Below are 19,853 nucleotides of genomic sequence, written 5' to 3'. Positions count from 1 at the left end.
CACTCTCAGGTGAGACAGAGTCACTGTGAGACTGAGAAATAGAGACTCACACAATGTAAGAGAGAAAGAGAGTGGGAGACAGAAACAGGGTGAGACTGAAAAATGGACTGGGACAACGTGAGGCAGACATAGACTGATAGGGTGAGACAGACAGAGGTGAAGGGGGGCACAGGCAGTGATCTCCAGACAGCCCTTTTTTATCAAAGTGAACATACCTTTCTTGCTTCTGTTTCTCTTCTTTCTTCATTGTCCTTGTTTGACATTGTGCGGGAGGCCATAAGGACTGAAAACAAATCAGAGCACCTGCTCTGCTCTTGTGTGGGACGCTTTCTTTTAAAGATCGTTTTCTAGATTTAAGCAACAGAGTGGGGCTGACTGTGCTTTTGAAACGCTGTGACCCAAGTGTCACTTTAATACAGCTGAAATAAGTTGTACTCTCTTTAACATATTGTACATAGGTTACAAAACAGCTTATTGCGGGACAGATTGGTGAAATATCCTGCATTAAATGGTACAGTACATTGATTATCAGTATAGTGCGATACAGTACAGGAGAGAAATGCTACAGTGCATTATGATAGACTACTGCTTAATATAGTATGCTTAATATTAGCACACTGCAGGTAAGAAGAATACAGTCCAGCATATTATAGATCAATATAGTGCACTACAGCAAAGTGCAGTAAAGATTATTGCAGTGTAGTACAGTGTCATACAGTACAATCCATCATGTAGCACTATACAGTTTAGTAAAATTCTAGTCCAGCCTGGTGTGGGGTTGTTCAGTACAGTGTAGTACAGTTCAAAGCAGTGTGAAGCACTGCAGTACAGTGCAGTTCAGTGATGGGTAATAATTAAAGGTTCAGCATTGTACAGAACCTTCTGGTTAGAGGTAGCAGTGCTTTTTTATTTAGGATCAAGAGATGTGTTGTGGTGAAGGGTGGCTTTGTCAGGTTTAATGCAAGGGTTGGGAGACATGTTCATGTTGGAGTGTACTGTAGGAAGCTTCTGGAGAGGGTGAAGCAGTCCCTGTTGCGACAGTCAGGCCTCACTCTGTCCCGTCCTGTCTGTCTGGCAGGCTGGGAACTGTTGGGAACTTTTGGTTCAGTAGCACAGGGCCACTGTGTGCACTGCTGCCAGCTCTCACAAAAACTAATGAGCTCTAGCAGAGAAAGGAACTCAGGCTAACTCAATTTTATATTGTCTCTAAACATCAGGTAATTTGCAAAGTGAAAAGTGCCATAATCTGGAGAATTGGCACTGAAGATCCCAAATTTTAGAGATGTGCTTTGTTGAGCTGAGAACCATTGACCTAGTGGTATAATGTCCATCTGACAACACTAATTATAAAACAGAGCGTACACTAACACAGCAGTAACTGAAATAACTTGCCATGTTGTGTTTTTATAGAGCCTGACGCAGATGCTCATGTCAGTGGCTGATTTTTGCTGTATATCCCATGTATGGTAGTGACATTGCAAAACTGGATATTTCGGCCAGTTTTGTAGATGGTGATTTTATTTCGGCAGGGCACTGTATCTGTACAGTTTATATTTTTGCTAAGCCTTGTTTGCAGAGCTGTGAATTTACCAGCTTCACGTATGAATGTTGGGGCTCTTGCATGTCACGAGTGTTGCCAGTTTGGCAGCCATAGGAGGATGTACTGTAAGTCCTTCAGAGCAACATGTACTGTATACTGTTTTCTGCAGGAAAAGTGTGCTTGTGGCACAGAGATCAATGAGTGTGTCCCTGTATGCTTATAGACCTGCGTGTGTGTATGTTCATTTGTTGCTGATTTGTGATCCCTGTCTACTTTGCCAGTCATGTTGCGAAAGTGTGCTAATCAGATTGGAATACTTTGTGCTACATGTCAGGGATTGGCATGATCTGTACCTTCTGTAAATCATCTGTCTGCCTGTCAGTCAGCCTGTCTTCTGTTGTTATGATGATGATATTATTATTGAAATGTGTATTTTGTTATTACAATGCACACCAGGATCATTTCTGGAGTAGATCTCACTCTGAGGTAAGGTCCCAGCGGCCCAGAGATCACTGACTCTCCCCCTGTTACGCCCAGCATGCCCAGTGTCAGTCTGGTCTCTGATCAGCAGCAGGCAATCTCCTACTGCAGCAGTCTGAGCCATTCCAGGTTCTGCCAGAATATAAAGAAGGGCATCCTCTTAGGTAATCCTGCTCTTGGAAGGAAAGCTAATGAATCAGTCTGGGTATTAATAGGCAAGGAAGCACTACAGTGGCTCAACCAATTAAAGCTTCCTCTTAAGGCGCAGACTGAGCCCTGTAGTCCAGTCCAATATATACTGCAACCCTATACCAGATATCACTGGTCCAGTCTGGGCCATGTCCTCTTGTAGTTTTGAAAAACGTATTGCTGAAGGTGTCACTTCAGTTCCATCTCCCATCTCCACCCTGGAAGGCTGAGGGCCTGCTGTCTGAAGTAGGAATGTCACCTGCTGCCTGAAAAGCCAGGCTCTTCCATGGCAGTTTACAGGATTGTTCCTCACACATGCTCTCAACTGCACAAGGACCATGTCTATAAAAATGGAACAAAGATTACAATGCTGGGCTGTGGCTCCTTTACAGCTCCTTGTTCAAGATTGTTGGGAAGATAACTACTCTGATCATGAAAGCGCCTGATTTTCCAGAGAGGAGGTTATGAAGACAAAAAGTGAGAGCAAAATTGAGTGAGAATATCCCCTGAGGCGGCCTTCCTCTTCAGTATATTACTACTAAGTCTGTTTGTTCAGCAGCAGAGAGCATCATTGGAAGGTGTTGCTGTGTATTTTGTCTCCCCCAGTCACATAGAGTGACGTTTTCAGGTCCTCCAGGAAAAGCCTTGGACACCTCTTCTACCCAGCTGTTGTCTTGATTGGACAAGATCAGCTTTGTTAGCCAGTATTTTTAGATACTGTAAAGCCAGGAGCTCTGGGCTCCTGCATGGAGCTGTAGTTTAGGGGCTCGGGCAGGGCGGACATAGAACCACTGTCACAGTGTGCTGTGCGCTGTGTGTTGTGTGTATTGTGTCTTAGGACTCCAGTCAGATTGGGCTGTTGAAGGAATTGCTGGACCTGCAGAAGGACATGGTGGTCATGCTGCTGTCTCTACTGGAGGGTAAGACTTGCTGTCTTTGTGTGAGTGTCTGCTGACTCTCAGTTGCTTAGTTCTGCAGGGTACTGAGGCATTTCCACTTTTTGTCTGTCGGCTATCTATGTGCTGTTTCATTTTCTTTTTCTCTGTCTTTATGCCCGTTATTACTCTGCCTCTTTCTCTGCTACAGTGTAAAACAATTTCTTTCCGTCTCTGTTGTCTGTCTCTAGCCTCTGTACCTTGAAACTTTATAATTAACCCTTTACTTCTTTCTCTCTTCCCATCCTATTTTTCCTTCCCTGCATCCTTGTCCTTTCTCCCTCCATTCTTCTCACTTATCACCGTTGTCTTTCTCTCCTTATGTGTATCAATCTCACCTTCTTTCTCCCTTCTTCCTTCACTCACTCCCTCGTTGTCTTGTCCCCATTCCATTGTCTTTCTCCATCCTTCTCTTGCTCTCCCTTTCCCAACTCTTTTTTTGTCTCCAGGCAATGTGGTAAACGGCACCATTGCCCGGCAGATGGTGGACATGCTAGTGGAGTCTTCCAGCAATGTGGAGATGATTCTCAAATTCTTTGACATGTTCCTCAAGCTCAAGGATATTGTGGCCTCGGATGCCTTCCGGGACTATGTTACTGATCCCAGGGGGCTTATCTCCAAGAAGGACTTCCAGAAGGCTATGGACAGCCAGAAGCAGTATTCTCCTTCCGAGATTCAGTTCCTCCTCTCCTGCTCCGAGGCTGATGAGAACGAGATGATTAACTTCGAGGAGTTTGCCAACCGCTTCCAGGAGCCTGCCAAGGACATTGGCTTCAACATTGCCGTGCTCTTGACCAACCTCTCTGAGCACGTCCCACATGACACTCGCCTCCAGAACTTCCTGGAGCAGGCCGAGAGCGTGCTGAACTACTTCCGCCCCTTCCTGGGCCGCATCGAGATCATGGGCGCCAGCAAGAGGATCGAGCGCATCTACTTTGAGATCAGCGAGGCCAACCGCACGCAGTGGGAGATGCCACAGGTGAAGGAGTCCAAGCGGCAGTTCATCTTCGACGTGGTCAACGAGGGCGGTGAGTCGGAGAAGATGGAGCTCTTCGTCAACTTCTGCGAGGACACCATCTTCGAGATGCAGATCGCCTCACAGATATCCGAGACCGAGGAGGAGGGGAGGGAGGAAGTGGACGAGGAAGACGTTGGAGGAGAGGTGGTGGGAGGTGGAGGAGGAGCAGGAGAGGGCGGAGAGGGGAATGGAGAGTCGGGACACCAGCCAGAATCCAGCTCAGCCTTTGCCGACTTCGTCAATAGTGTCTTCCACTTCCTGGGCATGTTCACTTTCCGCAACCTTCGTCGGCAGTACCGCAAGCTGAAGAAGATGACGCTGAAGGAGATGGTGGTGGGGCTTGCCTCTTTATTCTGGACTCTGCTGATGGGAATCCTGCACTTCATCTACAGCGTGTGCAAGGGCTTCTTCCTGCTCATCTGGCACACGCTGTTCGGCGGCGGCCTGGTTGAAGGAGCCAAGAACATCACCGTCACAGAGCTGCTGGCCAGCATGCCCGACCCCACGCAAGATGAGGTCCACGGCGACCTGCCCGCTGACTCTGGCGGAAATGAGGAGCTCGACTCGGGCGCTGCTGGCGACCTGCTGGAAACCGGCAAGGGTGAAGAAGCCGAGGAGGAAGCACAGGACATGTTCGGGGATCGGAAGGAAGGTGGCAGGATGGCATCCATTGATGCCCCTGGAGGACTGGGCGATATCGGGGAAACTACCCCTGTGGAGCCCCCTACTCCCGAGGGCACCCCGCTGGCCAAAAGGAAAATGGTAGGGGAATGTGAATGCAAAAGCACACCCAAATTGCTAAACAGAGAGATGCTGGATCAATTCACCTTCACCCACACAGTTTTTTCTCTCTTAAGATCATCCCTTCCCTACCTGTCCCGCTCACTACAGTATGTTAACACTGGGATCACACTGCTGCTGTGCAGAGCTGGACAGACACCGCGCAGTATCACTCTGCACTGAATAGTGTTTCCACACTGGGATCACACTGCTCCTGCACAGAGCTGGACAGACATACACAGAGCTGGACAGACATACACAGTGCAGTATCACTCTCACACTGTTCCTGCGCAGAGCTGGACAGACAGACACAGCGCAGTATCACTCTGCACTGGGTAGTGTTTCCACACTGGGATCACACTGCTGCTGCGCAGAGCTGGACAGACAGACACAGTGCTGGACAGACAGACACAGCACAGTATCTCTGCACTGGGTAGTGTTTCCACACTGGGATCACACTGCTCCTGCGCAGAGCTGGACAGACAGACACATTGCTGGACAGACAGACACAACACAGTATTGCTCTGCACTGGGTAGTGTTTCTGCACTGGAATCACTCACAGATCCTGCTCTGATGCCTGAATCAATGCAGTGCTCTCCAACTGGCACTATAAGTCAAAGCACATAGAAATAAAGTTCAAGGGCATTCATGTGGACACAAGAAAGAAAAATGCAGATATTTGACAGGTCACCGAAAGAATCGCCAAAACACATCATAGTCCATGATCATAATGTGCCTGAAGCTTAAACTCCCAATACTAAGAGCTTTTACAGAAAAGTTAGAAACTATGTTTCTAATATCTAATGCGCTCTAGATTTACTCAGACACCATGATAAAGTAGGAAGAAAAAAAATACAGTATATAGCAGAATGAGTTACAGATTAGATCATTTGTCTCACTTAAATTGAATATTATAATGTAATTATACAGTAGTATGATTTGTAGTAGGTAGTGCAGTACAGCTAAGACTGCTTTGGAGAATTTTCAGAATTTCTTCAGCAAGAAACATTGTCCAGTCTAGAAATCTTTGTTATATGATGTTTCATCAGGGCTATGAATACATTTGGAGAGCACTGAGCATGCTGCAGATAAATGCATTACACTATACAAATCCTGTGTTGTGGCTTGACACTTGTGTGTTCACAGCAAACTGCATGGCGCACCACGATATAAACACTGCCCAATACCATACCTGTTCGTCCAGACTTTAACCTTGACCCCTCTGTCCTCTCTGTCAAATGTGTCCCCTTGTCCTCTCTGTCTCTCACTTCTCTCTGTCCCTTCTGTTCTCTCTGCACTGTCTTACCCATCTCTCCTGTCTGTCCCCTGTGTCCCAGCTGTCTGGAGAGGAACAAGAACCCGAGCCGGAGCCACAGGTGATAGAGGAGCCACCCCCGGAGCCCGAGAAGGCCGAGTGAGTAACCTTGGCCCTCATGCTCTACCTCTTTCTCCTCTTCCACTCTGTTCTCCCCTTCTCTGTTCTTTCCCCTCTATCTCTTTCTCTTAACTCTCCTAATTTATCTCTTCTATCCCTCCATCTTGAGCTCCCTCTCACTCTTTTTTCACTCTGTATTCCTCATCATGTGACATCCTGACATCCTGACCATAACATCTTGCTTTCTCGTCTCGAGACTGTGTTTGGAGTCTCTGACACTGCCCTCTAATGGTTTAAGTCTTACCTCACTGATCGCTGTCACTTTGTCTCTCTCAATGGGTACAGGTCTGAAATTGGTCTTGTCAAGTCTGGTGTCCCTCAGGGCTCAATACTGGGCCCCTTGCTCTTCAGCATTTACATGTTCCCACTTGGTCAGCTTTTAAGATCACATGGCCTCAGCTTTCATTTTTACGCTGACGATACTCAAATATACATCCATACCAAACCCGACACTGATGTGGCTGTCTCTATTCTATCTAATTGCATCTCTGACATAAAAATTTGGATGACTCAAAACTTCCTTCATCTTAACTGTGACAAGACTGAAGTCATGCTTATTGGTACCCCCCATCAACTTCGTAAAGCCAGTCCTGTAACCCTGTCTGTAGATGGCTCTGTACTTGAGCTCCAATCAAAATTGAAAAACCTTGGGGTTATATTCGATTCTGGCTTAACATTCGACCCACATGTACAGCATACTGTCAAAACATCTTTTTTTCACCTTAGAAATATCGCAAGACTACGCCCTATGCTATCATTAACTGTGGCTGAAAAGCTGATCAACATATTTGTATTCTCTCGAATTGACTACTGCAATGCTCTGCTCCCTGGGGTATCTAAATCTACTCTGAACAAGCTGCAGTATGTCCAAAATTCAGCAGCCAGAATCCTGACCAGATCTAGTGCAAGTGTTCACATTACTCCTATCCTGGAGTCCTTGCACTGGCTTCCGGTCAAATTCCGCGTAGACTTTAAAATCCTCATGCTCACCTACAAGGCTTTACATGGCTTGGCACCTCAATACCTGTCTGAACTTTTATCGCCCTACTCCCCACCTCGCAACCTCCGCTCTTCAAATTCTGCCCTCCTTACTGTCCCCCAAGCCCGTCTACATTGTATGGGCGACAGGGCCTTCTCCTGCTATGCCCCCAAGCTCTGGAACTCCTTGCCCAAGGATATTAGAGAGTCACCTTCTCTAAACTCCTTCAAATCCAGACTCAAAACCCTCCTTTTCAGAAAAGCCTTTACTTAACTGCTTCCATTCTTCACCCCTCTGCTCTTCTTAATACCATCTTCCACGGTCTCCTCTATTGTTATTGTTGTATTGTTGTAATTATAATTGTGTCCTGTCTTGTGAAATTTTCTTATTTATTGTTGTAGTCTTCTTATTTATTGTTATTGTCATCCTGTAAAGCGCTTTGAGAAGCCACCTTTAAAGGCGCTATATAAAATAAAGTTTATTATTATTATTATTATCCTCCTGTTTCCCTCTCTCACTCTCATTCCCCACTGCCCACCTCCCCTGCTCCCCCTGATGCGCCCCCTCTCACAGTGCTGAGAATGGAGAGAAAGCTGAGAAGGAGGAAGAGGAGGCTGCCCCAGAGGAGGAAGAACCCCAGAAAAAGAAGAAGAAGAAGAAGAAGATGAAGAGAGAGCAGAAACAGACGGGCTCCCAGGACGGGTTTGAGTTCTGGAACGAGCTGGAGATCCAAAGGATTAAATTCCTGGTGAGGAGCTGAGACACTTCATCACAACAACAGCCCTGTCATGACCACCGCTAGATCAGCTGTATCTTCACATTAACACTCCTTCACCTGGGACCCTGTAAAGTGTCTTTACAGATCCATAGAACCTGTAAAGACACTCAGTCTGATCCTCTGTAGCTTCACATTAACACACCTTCAACAGATCTGTAGAACCTGTAAAGACACTCAGTCTGATCCTCTGTATCTTCACATTAACACACCTTCACCAGATCTGTAGAACCTGTAAAGACACTCAGTCTGATCCTCTGTAGCTTCACATTAACACACCTTCACCAGATCTGTAGAACCTGTAAAGACACTCAGTCTGATCCTCTGTAGCTTCACATTAACACACCTTCACCAGATCTGTAGAACCTGTAAAGACACTCAGTCTGATCCTCTGTAGCTTCACATTAATATTCATCTTCATTAGGCCTGTAGATACTTTAAAGACACTGAATCTGATCGTGTTTAATTTCCCATTAACATTTCAGCATTATACTGTAAAAACATTGTCTTGCTTCACATTAACTGTCCATCATTATCAGAGCTGTAGAATGTTCTCTTGTACTAGTATAGTACTGTAAAGTGTTATGGGTAAAAAAGAAGTCAAGGTACAAGAAGACCTCTGTGATGACACTGAAGCTCAGAGCACTGACAGTTTCTTTATTTTTGGTCTCTGCTGTGCAGAATTACCTGTCCCGTAATTTCTACAACCTGCGTTTCCTGGCTCTGTTTGTGGCTTTCGCTCTGAACTTCATCTTACTATTCTACAGGGTAAGCTCTGAACGTCTGGTCCAGCAACTGTGTGTATCTGTAAATCTCTGCCTCAGTGTGTCTAATCAGTCTCTTTGTCTAACTGTGTCTTGGTCTTTAAAACACTGTCTTACTGTGTTTGTCCCACTTTGTTTCTGTCTTTTTTATTTATTTTATTTTTTATTTTTATTTCTTTGACTCTTCACTATGTTTGTGTCTCACTGTCTCAGTGTGTCTCACTGTCCAGCTGTGTCTCTGTGTCTCACTGTGTTTACCATCACTGTCTCAGTGCACCTGTATGTCTCCCTGTGCAGGTATCAGACTCTCCGCCAGGAGAGGATGAGTTTGAGGGCTCTGGGCTGTTTGATGACGAGGGTGAGGGCTCCGGATTTGAGGAAGGAGGTGGAGAGGAGGAGGAGGAGGAAGGGCCGGTCTATTACTTCCTGGAGGAGAGCACAGGGTACATGGAGCCCGCACTGGCCTTCCTGGCCATCATCCACACCCTCATCTCCTTCCTGTGCATCATCGGCTACAACTGCCTCAAGGTCAGGCCCTCCAGTCTGTCTGTCCTGGGCTGTGAAACTTGGGCTTCTCTGTGCGGCTGGGTCTTTCCTTTTCAGATGAGGCAGAGAGGACAGAGGGGGTATAGAGAAATAGACATTTTTTCAATTGTTTTGGTATATGTGTTTGGTTCGGTATAGGTGTAAGTGTAGCAGGGTGACAGGAAACATACTGGGTTTTGATTCAGAAGTACAATATTTGCAAGTACGAAAATGAATTTGAAAGTAGAAAGGCGTTTCCCTGGGTGAGGGCAGTGTGTGGTGTCTGTGTATTAACCTCTCTCTGCAGTCTGAGGAGTAGAGGGCAGGACAAGTTCTTGGCACAGTGCAAACCAGTTTGATTCAAAAGGTATTACTGGCATGGCATGACAGGTCCATTACAGCATTGCCAAAGCACACCATGTAATCAACTATTCCCCAGTACAAACTTGTCTAGGACACATTGAGAACAAAGAAACAGCTGTAAAAGAGATGCTGCTGGGGTATAGAAACAAAAAAGGAAATCTCTCGATATTCTGGGTTTTGATGGAAAGTTCTGACAGAACTGAAAGGCAGATGACTGCAGGCTTAAGGCTACATGTGTCCATCTCAAACCATGCAGCGTCTAGTATAGTCCTGCATGCTGCACTAATACCCACCTACATGAACACTGAGCCCGGTTACTGTGGTAGACAGTGGAGAAAGTAATGCAGAGAGTTATGGCAATGGCAGTACCCATGTCTGTGAAATGAAGGCAGAGCACAGGAAGTAATGTGATTAGCACAGGGAAACTGAAGAGAGCTCGCATGGGCTTGCACAGTGCAGAAAACCCCTTACTGTCTGCAGTATCAAGAAAGCTGCTCCTTCTCACTCCCCTGGAAATCCACAGTAGTGCCCATTGTCTCCCCTGCCCCTCTCTCCAGGTCCCACTGGTCATCTTCAAGAGAGAGAAGGAACTGGCCCGGAAACTGGAGTTTGATGGTCTTTACATCACAGAACAGCCTGAGGATGATGACATCAAAGGACAGTGGGACAGACTGGTCCTCAACACACCGTAAGAAAATGATACAGTACAGGAACGGTCACTGGTACATTGATACAGGCCAATGCAGTACAGGAGTGGTCACTGGTACATTGATACTGACCAGTGCAGTACAGGAGTGGTCACTGATACATTGATACTGACCAGTGCAGTACAGGAGTGGTCAGTGATACATTGATACTGACCAGTGCAGTACAGGAGTGGTCACTGATACATTGATACTGATCAGTGCAGTAGAGGAGTGGTCACTGATACATTGATACAGGCCAGTGCAGTACAGGAGTGATCACTGGTACAATGATACTGACCAGTGCAGTACAAGACTGGTCACTAGTATTTTGATAGAGACCAGTGCAATACAGGAGTGGTCACTAGTATTTTGATAGAGACCAGTGCAGTAGAGGAGTGGTCACTGGTACATTGATACAGGCCAGTGCAGTACAGGATGGGTCACTGGTACATTGATACAGACCAGTGCAGTGCAGGAGTGGTCACTGGTATTTTTGATACAGACCAGTGCAGTACAGGAATTGCAGATTGCAGGGTTTATCTGTATTTCCTGGTGACTTTTCACAGCCGATACAACCTGTGACAGTACAGACTAGCCATTCAATAATAGAATCATTCACTAATCAATGAATTCACTGTACCGTAGGATTCTTTTCTAAATGTATTTTGTTAAATGTATTTCTAGATCTTTCCCAAGTAACTACTGGGACAAGTTTGTGAAGAGAAAGGTGAGTATCTAGAAGTATTGATAGTTTATTGCTTTTCAGTAGTTATAGTACTGTATCTCGAATATTAAAACAGGTGCATCTCTCAGGCTGTGGAAAAGATAATAAATGCCTGAAGTGTTCTGGAATAGTACCTAGGTCATAGGTCCAGTTCCCAGGCAAGAAACTGCTGTTGTACCCTTGAGCACATTCCTTCAGCTGAATTATTCCAGCAAAATGCACAGCTGGACAAATACGGCACAAACGTAGGACCTATTTGTCCTACAGTATAAGTGTTAAGTTACAAAGTTACAAAGGTTTGAGTAAAATGTGTATGTGTTAAAGATGATACAGTGCCTTGTGAAGGACCGCTAACCTTGTTTTTTTTACTTGCTTATTTTACTTTTTCTTATTGTTCGACCGCCTGCACTTGGCAGATGTGCATGATGTTACAATACAGTTTTACATGTCTGTGCATGAACGATGTTTTGAAATGCAGGAGTTGTGACGTGTCAGCCTGGGCTCTCCATGTTAAGTCTTTAATCTGGGTGTCGAGTTTGGAGAGTGTGCTGGATAGTAGAGCAGCTGTAATTTGCTGTGGACTCTGTACAGGTGCTGGAGAAGTATGGGGACATCTATGGCCGAGAGAGGATCGCAGAGCTGCTGGGAATGGACCTGGCCTCTCTGGACATCAGCGCACAGACACAGGAGAAGAAGAGCGAGCCAGACAACTCTGTCCTCAGCTGGTACACGACGGACACACTGCACACACACTCAGTGTCTACACTGCACACTCACTACACCACACGCACCCACTGTCTACACTGCACACTCACTACACCACACACACTCACTGTCTACACTACACACACTCACTGTCTACACTGCACACTCACTGTCTACACTGCACACTCACTATCTACACCACACACACTCACTGTCTACACTGCACACTCACTATACCACACACACTCACTGTCTACACTACACACACTCACTCTCTACACTGCACACTCACTACACCACACACACTCACTGTCTACACTACACACACTCACTGTCTACACTGCACACTCACTATCTACACCACACACACTCACTGTCTACACTGCACACTCACTATCTACACCACACACACTCACTGTCTACACTGCACACTCACTACACCACACACACCCACTGTCTACACTGCACACTCACTGTCTACACTACACACACTCGCTGTCTACACTGCACACTCACTATCTACACCACACACACTCACTGTCTACACTGCGCACTCACTACACTACACACACCCACTGTCTACACTGCACACTCACTGTCTACACTGCACACTCATTACACCACACACACCCACTGTCTACACCGCACACACTCGCTGTCTACACTGCACACTCACTACACCACACGCACCCACTGTCTACACTGCACACTCACTGTCTACACTGCACACTCACTACACCACACACACTCGCTGTCTACACTACACACACTCACTGTCTACACTGCACACTCACTGTCTACACTACACACACCCACTGTCTACACTGTGCACACTCGCTGTCTACACTGCACACTCACTGTCTACACTACACACACTCGCTGTCTACACTGCACACTCACTATCTACACCACACACACTCGCTGTCTACACTGCACACTCACTATCTACACCACACACACTCACTGTCTACACTACACACACTCACTCTCTACACTACACACTCACTACACCACACACACTCACTGTCTACACTACACACACTCGCTGTCTACACTGCACACTCACTATCTACACCACACACACTCACTGTCTACACTGCGCACTCACTACACTACACACACCCACTGTCTACACTGCATACTCACTACACTACACACACCCACTGTCTACACTGCACACTCACTGTCTACACTGCACACTCACTACACCACACACACTCACTGTCTACACTACACACACTCACTGTCTACACTGCACACTCACTATCTACACCACACACACTCACTGTCTACACTGCGCACTCACTACACCACACACACCCACTGTCTACACTACACACACTCACTGTCTACACTGCACACTCACTACACCACACACACTCACTGTCTACACTACACACACTCGCTGTCTACACTGCACACTCACTATCTACACCACACACACTCACTGTCTACACTGCGCACTCACTACACTACACACACCCACTGTCTACACTGCATACTCACTACACTACACACACCCACTGTCTACACTGCACACTCACTGTCTACACTGCACACTCACTACACCACACACACTCACTGTCTACACTACACACACTCACTGTCTACACTGCACACTCACTATCTACACCACACACACTCACTGTCTACACTGCACACTCACTATCTACACCACACACACTCACTGTCTACACTACACACACTCACTGTCTACACTGCACACTCACTACACCACACACACTCACTGTCTACACTACACACACTCGCTGTCTACACTGCACACTCACTATCTACACCACACACACTCACTGTCTACACTGCGCACTCACTACACTACACACACCCACTGTCTACACTGCATACTCACTACACTACACACACCCACTGTCTACACTGCACACTCACTGTCTACACTGCACACTCATTACACCACACACACCCACTGTCTACACCGCACACACTCGCTGTCTACACTGCACACTCACTACACCACACGCACCCACTGTCTACACTGCACACTCACTGTCTACACTGCACACTCACTACACCACACACACCCACTGTCTACACTGTGCACACTCGCTGTCTACACTGCACACTCACTGTCTACACTACACACACTCGCTGTCTACACTGCACACTCACTATCTACACCACACACACTCACTGTCTACACTGCGCACTCACTACACTACACACACCCACTGTCTACACTGCACACTCACTACACTACACACACCCACTGTCTACACTGCACACTCACTGTCTACACTGCACACTCACTACACCACACACACTCACTGTCTACACTACACACACTCACTGTCTACACTGCACACTCACTACACCACACACACCCACTGTCTACACTACACACACTCACTGTCTACACTGCACACTCACTACACCACACACACCCACTGTCTACACTGCACACTCACTGTCTACACTACACACACTCGCTGTCTACACTGCACACTCACTATCTACACCACACACACTCACTGTCTACACTGCACACTCACTACACCACACACACCCACTGTCTACACTGCACACTCACTGTCTACACCACACACACTCACTGTCTACACTGTGCATACACACACTCACTGTCTACACTGTGCATCTGCACACTCGCTGTCTACACTGCGCACACTCGCTGTCTACACTGCACACACTCACTGTCTACACTGCACACACTCACTGTCTACACTGCACACTCACTACACCACACACACCCACTGTCTACACTGCACACTCACTCCACCACACACACCCACTGTCTACACTGCACACTCACTACACCACACACACCCACTGTCTACACTGCACACTCACTACACTACACACACCCACTGTCTACACTGCACACTCACTGTCTACACTACACACACTCGCTGTCTACACTGTGCATACACACACTCACTGTCTACACTGTGCATCTGCACACTCGCTGTCTACACTGCGCACACTCGCTGTCTACACTGCACACACTCACTGTCTACACTGCACACACTCACTGTCTACACTGCACACTCACTACATCACACGCACCCACTGCCTACACTGCACACTCACTACACCACACACACTCACTGTCTACACTACACACACTCACTGTCTACACTGCACACTCACTATCTACACCACACACACTCACTGTCTACACTGCACACTCACTATACCACACACACCCACTGTCTACACTGCACACTCACTACACCACACACACTCACTGTCTACACTACACACACTCACTGTCTACACTGCACACTCACTATCTACACCACACACACTCACTCTCTACACTGCACACTCACTACACCACACACACCCACTGTCTACACTGTGCACACTCGCTGTCTACACTGCACACTCACTGTCTACACTACACACACTCACTGTCTACACTGCACACTCACTACACCACACACACCCACTGTCTACACTGCACACTCACTGTCTACACTACACACACCCACTGTCTACACTGCACACTCACTGTCTACACTACACACACTCACTGTCTACACTGTGCATCTGCACACTCGCTGTCTACACTGCGCACACTCGCTGTCTACACTGCACACACTCACTGTCTACACTGCACACACAGGCTGTCTACACTGTGCATGCACACACATGCTGCCACACTGCATGTGCACACATGCTGTCTATATTCTGTGTATGATGTGTACATGTGTATGATCATTACAGTCGGAAGGACTTTGGTTTCAGGACACAACAGTGAGCCTGCTGTTCTCTCCACAGGATCACATCCATTGACATCAAGTACCAGATCTGGAAGTTTGGAGTGGTGTTTACTGACAATGTGAGTGTTCATGGTTGTTGTGTTTGTGTGTACCTTTTGTGTGTGTCTGAAACAGTCCTGCCATGTGGTTAAAGGCGATTGATTATTTTGGATCCTTAAAGAAATAGCTGAATTAATCACTCCTGTCTTTTGGCAACTAGAGACCATGGGTGTCTAGAGGCAAGATGGGTGGAATGACCACCTCTTGTTTGTATCTCTTGTGATTCTGTGTTTTTATCAGTGGCAATGTGCTGTGGTGTGTGGATATCATATTATCCTATCTGCTTGTTCTGATATGTGTGTATACAGTGTTTCTGTATCACTTGTGCTATATTGATTATGTTGTACTGTAACTATCAGTGAGCTGCTGCTTTATTTTTCTGGATATATCTCTGCTGTACCTGGTGTGTTATAGTGTCTGTACTGTATTCCAGTCTCTGCTGTACCTGCTGTGTTATAGTGTCTGTACTGTATTCCAGTCTCTGCTGTACCTGCTGTGTTATAGTGTCTGTACTGTATTCCAGTCTCTGCTGTACCTGCTGTGTTATAGTGTCTGTACTGTATTCCAGTTGTTCCTGTACCTGCTGTGTTATAGTGTCTGTACTGCATTCCAGTCTCTGCTGTACCTGCTGTGTTATAGTGTCTGTACTGTATTCCAGTTGTTCCTGTACCTGGTGTGTTATAGTGTCTGTACTGTATTCCAGTTGTTCCTGTACCTGGTGTGTTATAGTGTCTGTACTGTATTCCAGTCTCTGCTGTACCTGCTGTGTTATAGTGTCTGTACTGTATTCCAGTTGTTCCTGTACCTGCTGTGTTATAGTGTCTGTACTGCATTCCAGTCTCTGCTGTACCTGCTGTGTTATAGTGTCTGTACTGTATTCCAGTCTCTCCTGTACCTGCTGTGTTATAGTGTCTGTACTGTATTCCAGTCTCTGCTGTACCTGCTGTGTTATAGTGTCTGTACTGTATTCCAGTCGTTCCTGTACCTGGTGTGTTATAGTGTCTGTACTGTATTCCAGTCGTTCCTGTACCTGGTGTGGTACCTGGTCATGTCCCTACTGGGCCACTATAACAACTTCTTCTTCGCTTGTCACCTGTTGGACATCGCCATGGGTGTCAAGACTCTGCGCACCATCCTGTCCTCTGTCACTCACAATGGCAAGCAGGTAGGGAGTGCAATACCTGCAAACCAAAAGAGAGAGTAGATAGGTCTGAGTGGTTAGGTTTGAAATGAGATCAATGGGAGGGGTTGGGTTTATAGGATCAGACTCAGGGAAATGCTATCAGGTTGCAGTGGGCTTAGAATAAGGACTATATTTGGTGTTTGATAAGAATTATACTCTGGGTTAGATTGAAGATTAAATTTAGGGTTGGAAACAGAGTTTTTTACTGGTGTTTCTACCTCTGTTTCTACCTCTGTGTGGCAGTTTAGTGTTACTGTGAAATGTGTTATTAATGCCTGTCCCTCTCTCTCTCAACCCCTCTCTTCTTCTCTCCCACCCATCCTCTCTCTCTCTGCCCCTGCCTTTGATCTCCTTTCTCTGTTCTCCTCTCTTTCCCTCTTTCATCCTTTCCTCACTTCCTCTCTTTCACTGCATCATCCTCTCTCTTTCCTTGCCTCCTCTTTCTCCCTCTCCCTCAACTGCTTCTTCCTTCTTCCTTCTCTCTCACCTCCTCTCCCTCCCTCTCTGTAGTTGATGATGACAGTGGGGCTGCTGGCAGTAGTGGTGTATCTCTACACCGTTGTTGCCTTCAACTTTTTCCGCAAATTCTACAACAAGAGCGAGGACGAGGATGAGCCAGACATGAAGTGTGACGACATGATGACTGTGAGTTGGAGTGTGGGTGAGCATGCGTGCTTGTGCTTGGGCGTGAATGTGTGGGAGTGTGTGGGAGCGTGTTTTGTGTAGGGTGGTCGAGTGTGTGTCTCATACCAGTGTCAATGTGCTGTTCTGTCCTGTCCTGTCACTGGTCTCAGGCTCAGAGTGTGTATCAATCCGCTCCTCTCTCGGTCTCCCTCAGTGCTACCTGTTCCATATGTATGTGGGGGTGCGAGCTGGCGGGGGGATCGGCGATGAGATTGAGGACCCGGCGGGTGACGAGTATGAGCTGTACCGCGTGGTCTTCGACATCACCTTCTTCTTCTTCGTCATCGTCATCCTGCTGGCCATCATTCAGGGTAACACAGCACACCCCATTCTCCTGAAACACCTCCACACACTCCCCTACCCAGACAGTCCTTCACACACTCTCCAGACACTCCCTAGACACTCCCTCACACAGCTCCTCACACACTCCTCAGACACTCCCTCACACAGCTCCTCACACACTCTCCAGACACTCCCTCACACACTCCCTGCACACTCTCCAGAGACTCCCTCACACAGCTCCTCACATACTCTCCAGACACTCCCTCACACAGCTCCTCACACACTCTCCAGACACTCCCTCACACACTCTCCAGACACTCGCTCACACAGCTCCACACACACTCCCCAGCCTCTCTTTTTGCTGGGCTACAGGTGTAAGTACAGTTGTAGTTGTAGCTGTCAGGAATTGTGTTTTACAGCAGCTGTTTGCTGTGTTTGTATACAGCGAAGTGGGGTGTCTGGCTGTTGTAAACAGCTGTGCTGCCCTGTGTTGCAGGTCTGATTATCGATGCCTTTGGAGAGCTGAGAGACCAGCAGGAGCAGGTGAAGGAGGACATGGAGGTACGCTGTTCCGCTTGAAGAATAGTCAGGTGTTATTCCTACAGTCCGTCTTGTTCCTGATCGCGCACAACCGAGAACTAGACATTTCCTGGGCTGGTGCACTTCTGGACTGTTCCCACCCTCTTTAATTCCAGCGCCTTTTCACCGAGCTCATGTTATTCCCTCTACAGACCAAGTGCTTTATATGCGGGATCGGCAGTGACTACTTTGACACGACTCCGCATGGCTTCGAGACGCACACAATGGAGGAGCATAACCTCGCCAACTATATGTGAGTCTCTGATCGATCGGGACCGGCCCTCGACCACTCAGTCAAGTAGTGGATTCAAGGGGCAGGCGGCAGTGAAGGTGAAGAACAGTAGGCTGTGATTTTACTATTGTGTGATAGCCATGATGAAGAAGGGGATGTCTTTTAGATGAGAATTTAGGGTAAAGTCTGTCTATATACCAAGGATAGAAAATTATAGACCAGAGCACAAGCACAGAGGTTAGCTTCACAACAGATTCCAAAAGCCACTCCATTTTTAGCATTGTGACACGCTGTCACTGCCAAAATCCTAATGGGTCCTTTAATAAACGGCTCAGTAAGACAGTCAGCCTGTGTGTCTTTTAGTATGTCAGAAAAGAGGACGTCAATGTCAATTTATTAGCCCTGTTAGACAAAACATACTGTACGTGTACAGTAGTTTGTCTCTTACTGAGTCAGTCAGTCTGCATTTCAGTGTGTCACTCAGTCACTGTGTCGGTCAGTGTCTCTGTCACTGAATCAGTCAGCATGTCGATCAGTTAGTTAGCTAGTGATTGTAATGTTCTTAAACTAGTGATTCTAATTAATAAATAATAATTCTCTCTCCTGCAGGTTCTTTCTGATGTATTTAATCAATAAGGATGAGACAGAGCACACTGGACAAGTGAGTCATTCTTTCTCATTGCCTGGCCTCCTGGGTCCTTCCCCATAACCAGTATGTCTGCCTATCTGTCTTTGGCATCAGTCTGTGGCTGGCCTCCTCCCGCACTGGTGTGAATGTGGTTTGATACTACAGTATCCTAGCTGACTCGCTATTCCTTGCTCTCAGTACAGAATGAGATACTGTACACCTCTGGCTCCAGCTGCAGGTGATACTGTCTCTTCAGCACTGCGCTGATGCGGATCTGTGTTGTGTGTGTGAGAGAGCAGGATGAAGTAGAACATGAGCAGGAAGTGTCTGGCCCCTGCGTGGGTTCAGGTAGCATGTGCTTACCCTGGCGTGGCTCACACTGCTGTGACCTCAGTGTGTACAAGAATGCTGCTGTCTAAAGAAGCCTGCTCTGCCATGTACATGGAGAAAGAGACAGACGCAGAACTCTACTGTCTCAGTGCTAATGCTGCTTTTTTCTCTTTTTTCTCTCTTTTCTTCCCTCTCCCCCTCTCCCTCTTCCTCCTCCT

General features: G+C 47.0%; 1 protein-coding gene across 24 annotated transcripts in view; it reads left to right on the top strand.

Moving 5' to 3' along the window:
• ryr1b (ryanodine receptor 1b (skeletal)) overlaps nt 1-19,853 on the top strand; it is a 113,817-nt gene that overhangs the window by 92,185 nt on the left and 1,779 nt on the right. For 15 of the 24 annotated variants that reach the window (XM_069186441.1, XM_069186440.1, XM_069186443.1 and 12 more), the window contains 16 exons: nt 3,048-3,129; nt 3,594-4,924; nt 6,281-6,357; nt 7,931-8,105; nt 8,814-8,900; nt 9,194-9,424; nt 10,342-10,472; nt 11,155-11,197; nt 11,786-11,919; nt 15,677-15,737; nt 16,736-16,882; nt 17,411-17,545; nt 17,739-17,895; nt 18,363-18,427; nt 18,598-18,698; nt 19,287-19,338. In XM_069186441.1, the coding sequence (XP_069042542.1) occupies nt 3,048-3,129; nt 3,594-4,924; nt 6,281-6,357; nt 7,931-8,105; nt 8,814-8,900; nt 9,194-9,424; nt 10,342-10,472; nt 11,155-11,197; nt 11,786-11,919; nt 15,677-15,737; nt 16,736-16,882; nt 17,411-17,545; nt 17,739-17,895; nt 18,363-18,427; nt 18,598-18,698; nt 19,287-19,338 (3,009 nt within the window). Of the gene's footprint in view, nt 1-1,996; nt 2,027-3,047; nt 3,130-3,593; nt 4,925-6,280; nt 6,358-7,930; nt 8,106-8,813; nt 8,901-9,193; nt 9,425-10,341; nt 10,473-11,154; nt 11,198-11,785; nt 11,920-15,676; nt 15,738-16,735; nt 16,883-17,410; nt 17,546-17,738; nt 17,896-18,362; nt 18,428-18,597; nt 18,699-19,286; nt 19,339-19,853 lie in introns of all 24 variants that reach the window. The other 9 variants (XM_069186426.1, XM_069186430.1, XM_069186428.1 and 6 more) reach the window with 1 other exon arrangement.

This window comes from Lepisosteus oculatus, chromosome 3 (genome assembly GCF_040954835.1).
Source record: "Lepisosteus oculatus isolate fLepOcu1 chromosome 3, fLepOcu1.hap2, whole genome shotgun sequence".
Taxonomy (NCBI): domain Eukaryota; kingdom Metazoa; phylum Chordata; class Actinopteri; order Semionotiformes; family Lepisosteidae; genus Lepisosteus; species Lepisosteus oculatus.
Note: the sequence above shows the minus strand (reverse complement) of the source record. Positions and strands in the feature narration are given on the sequence as shown.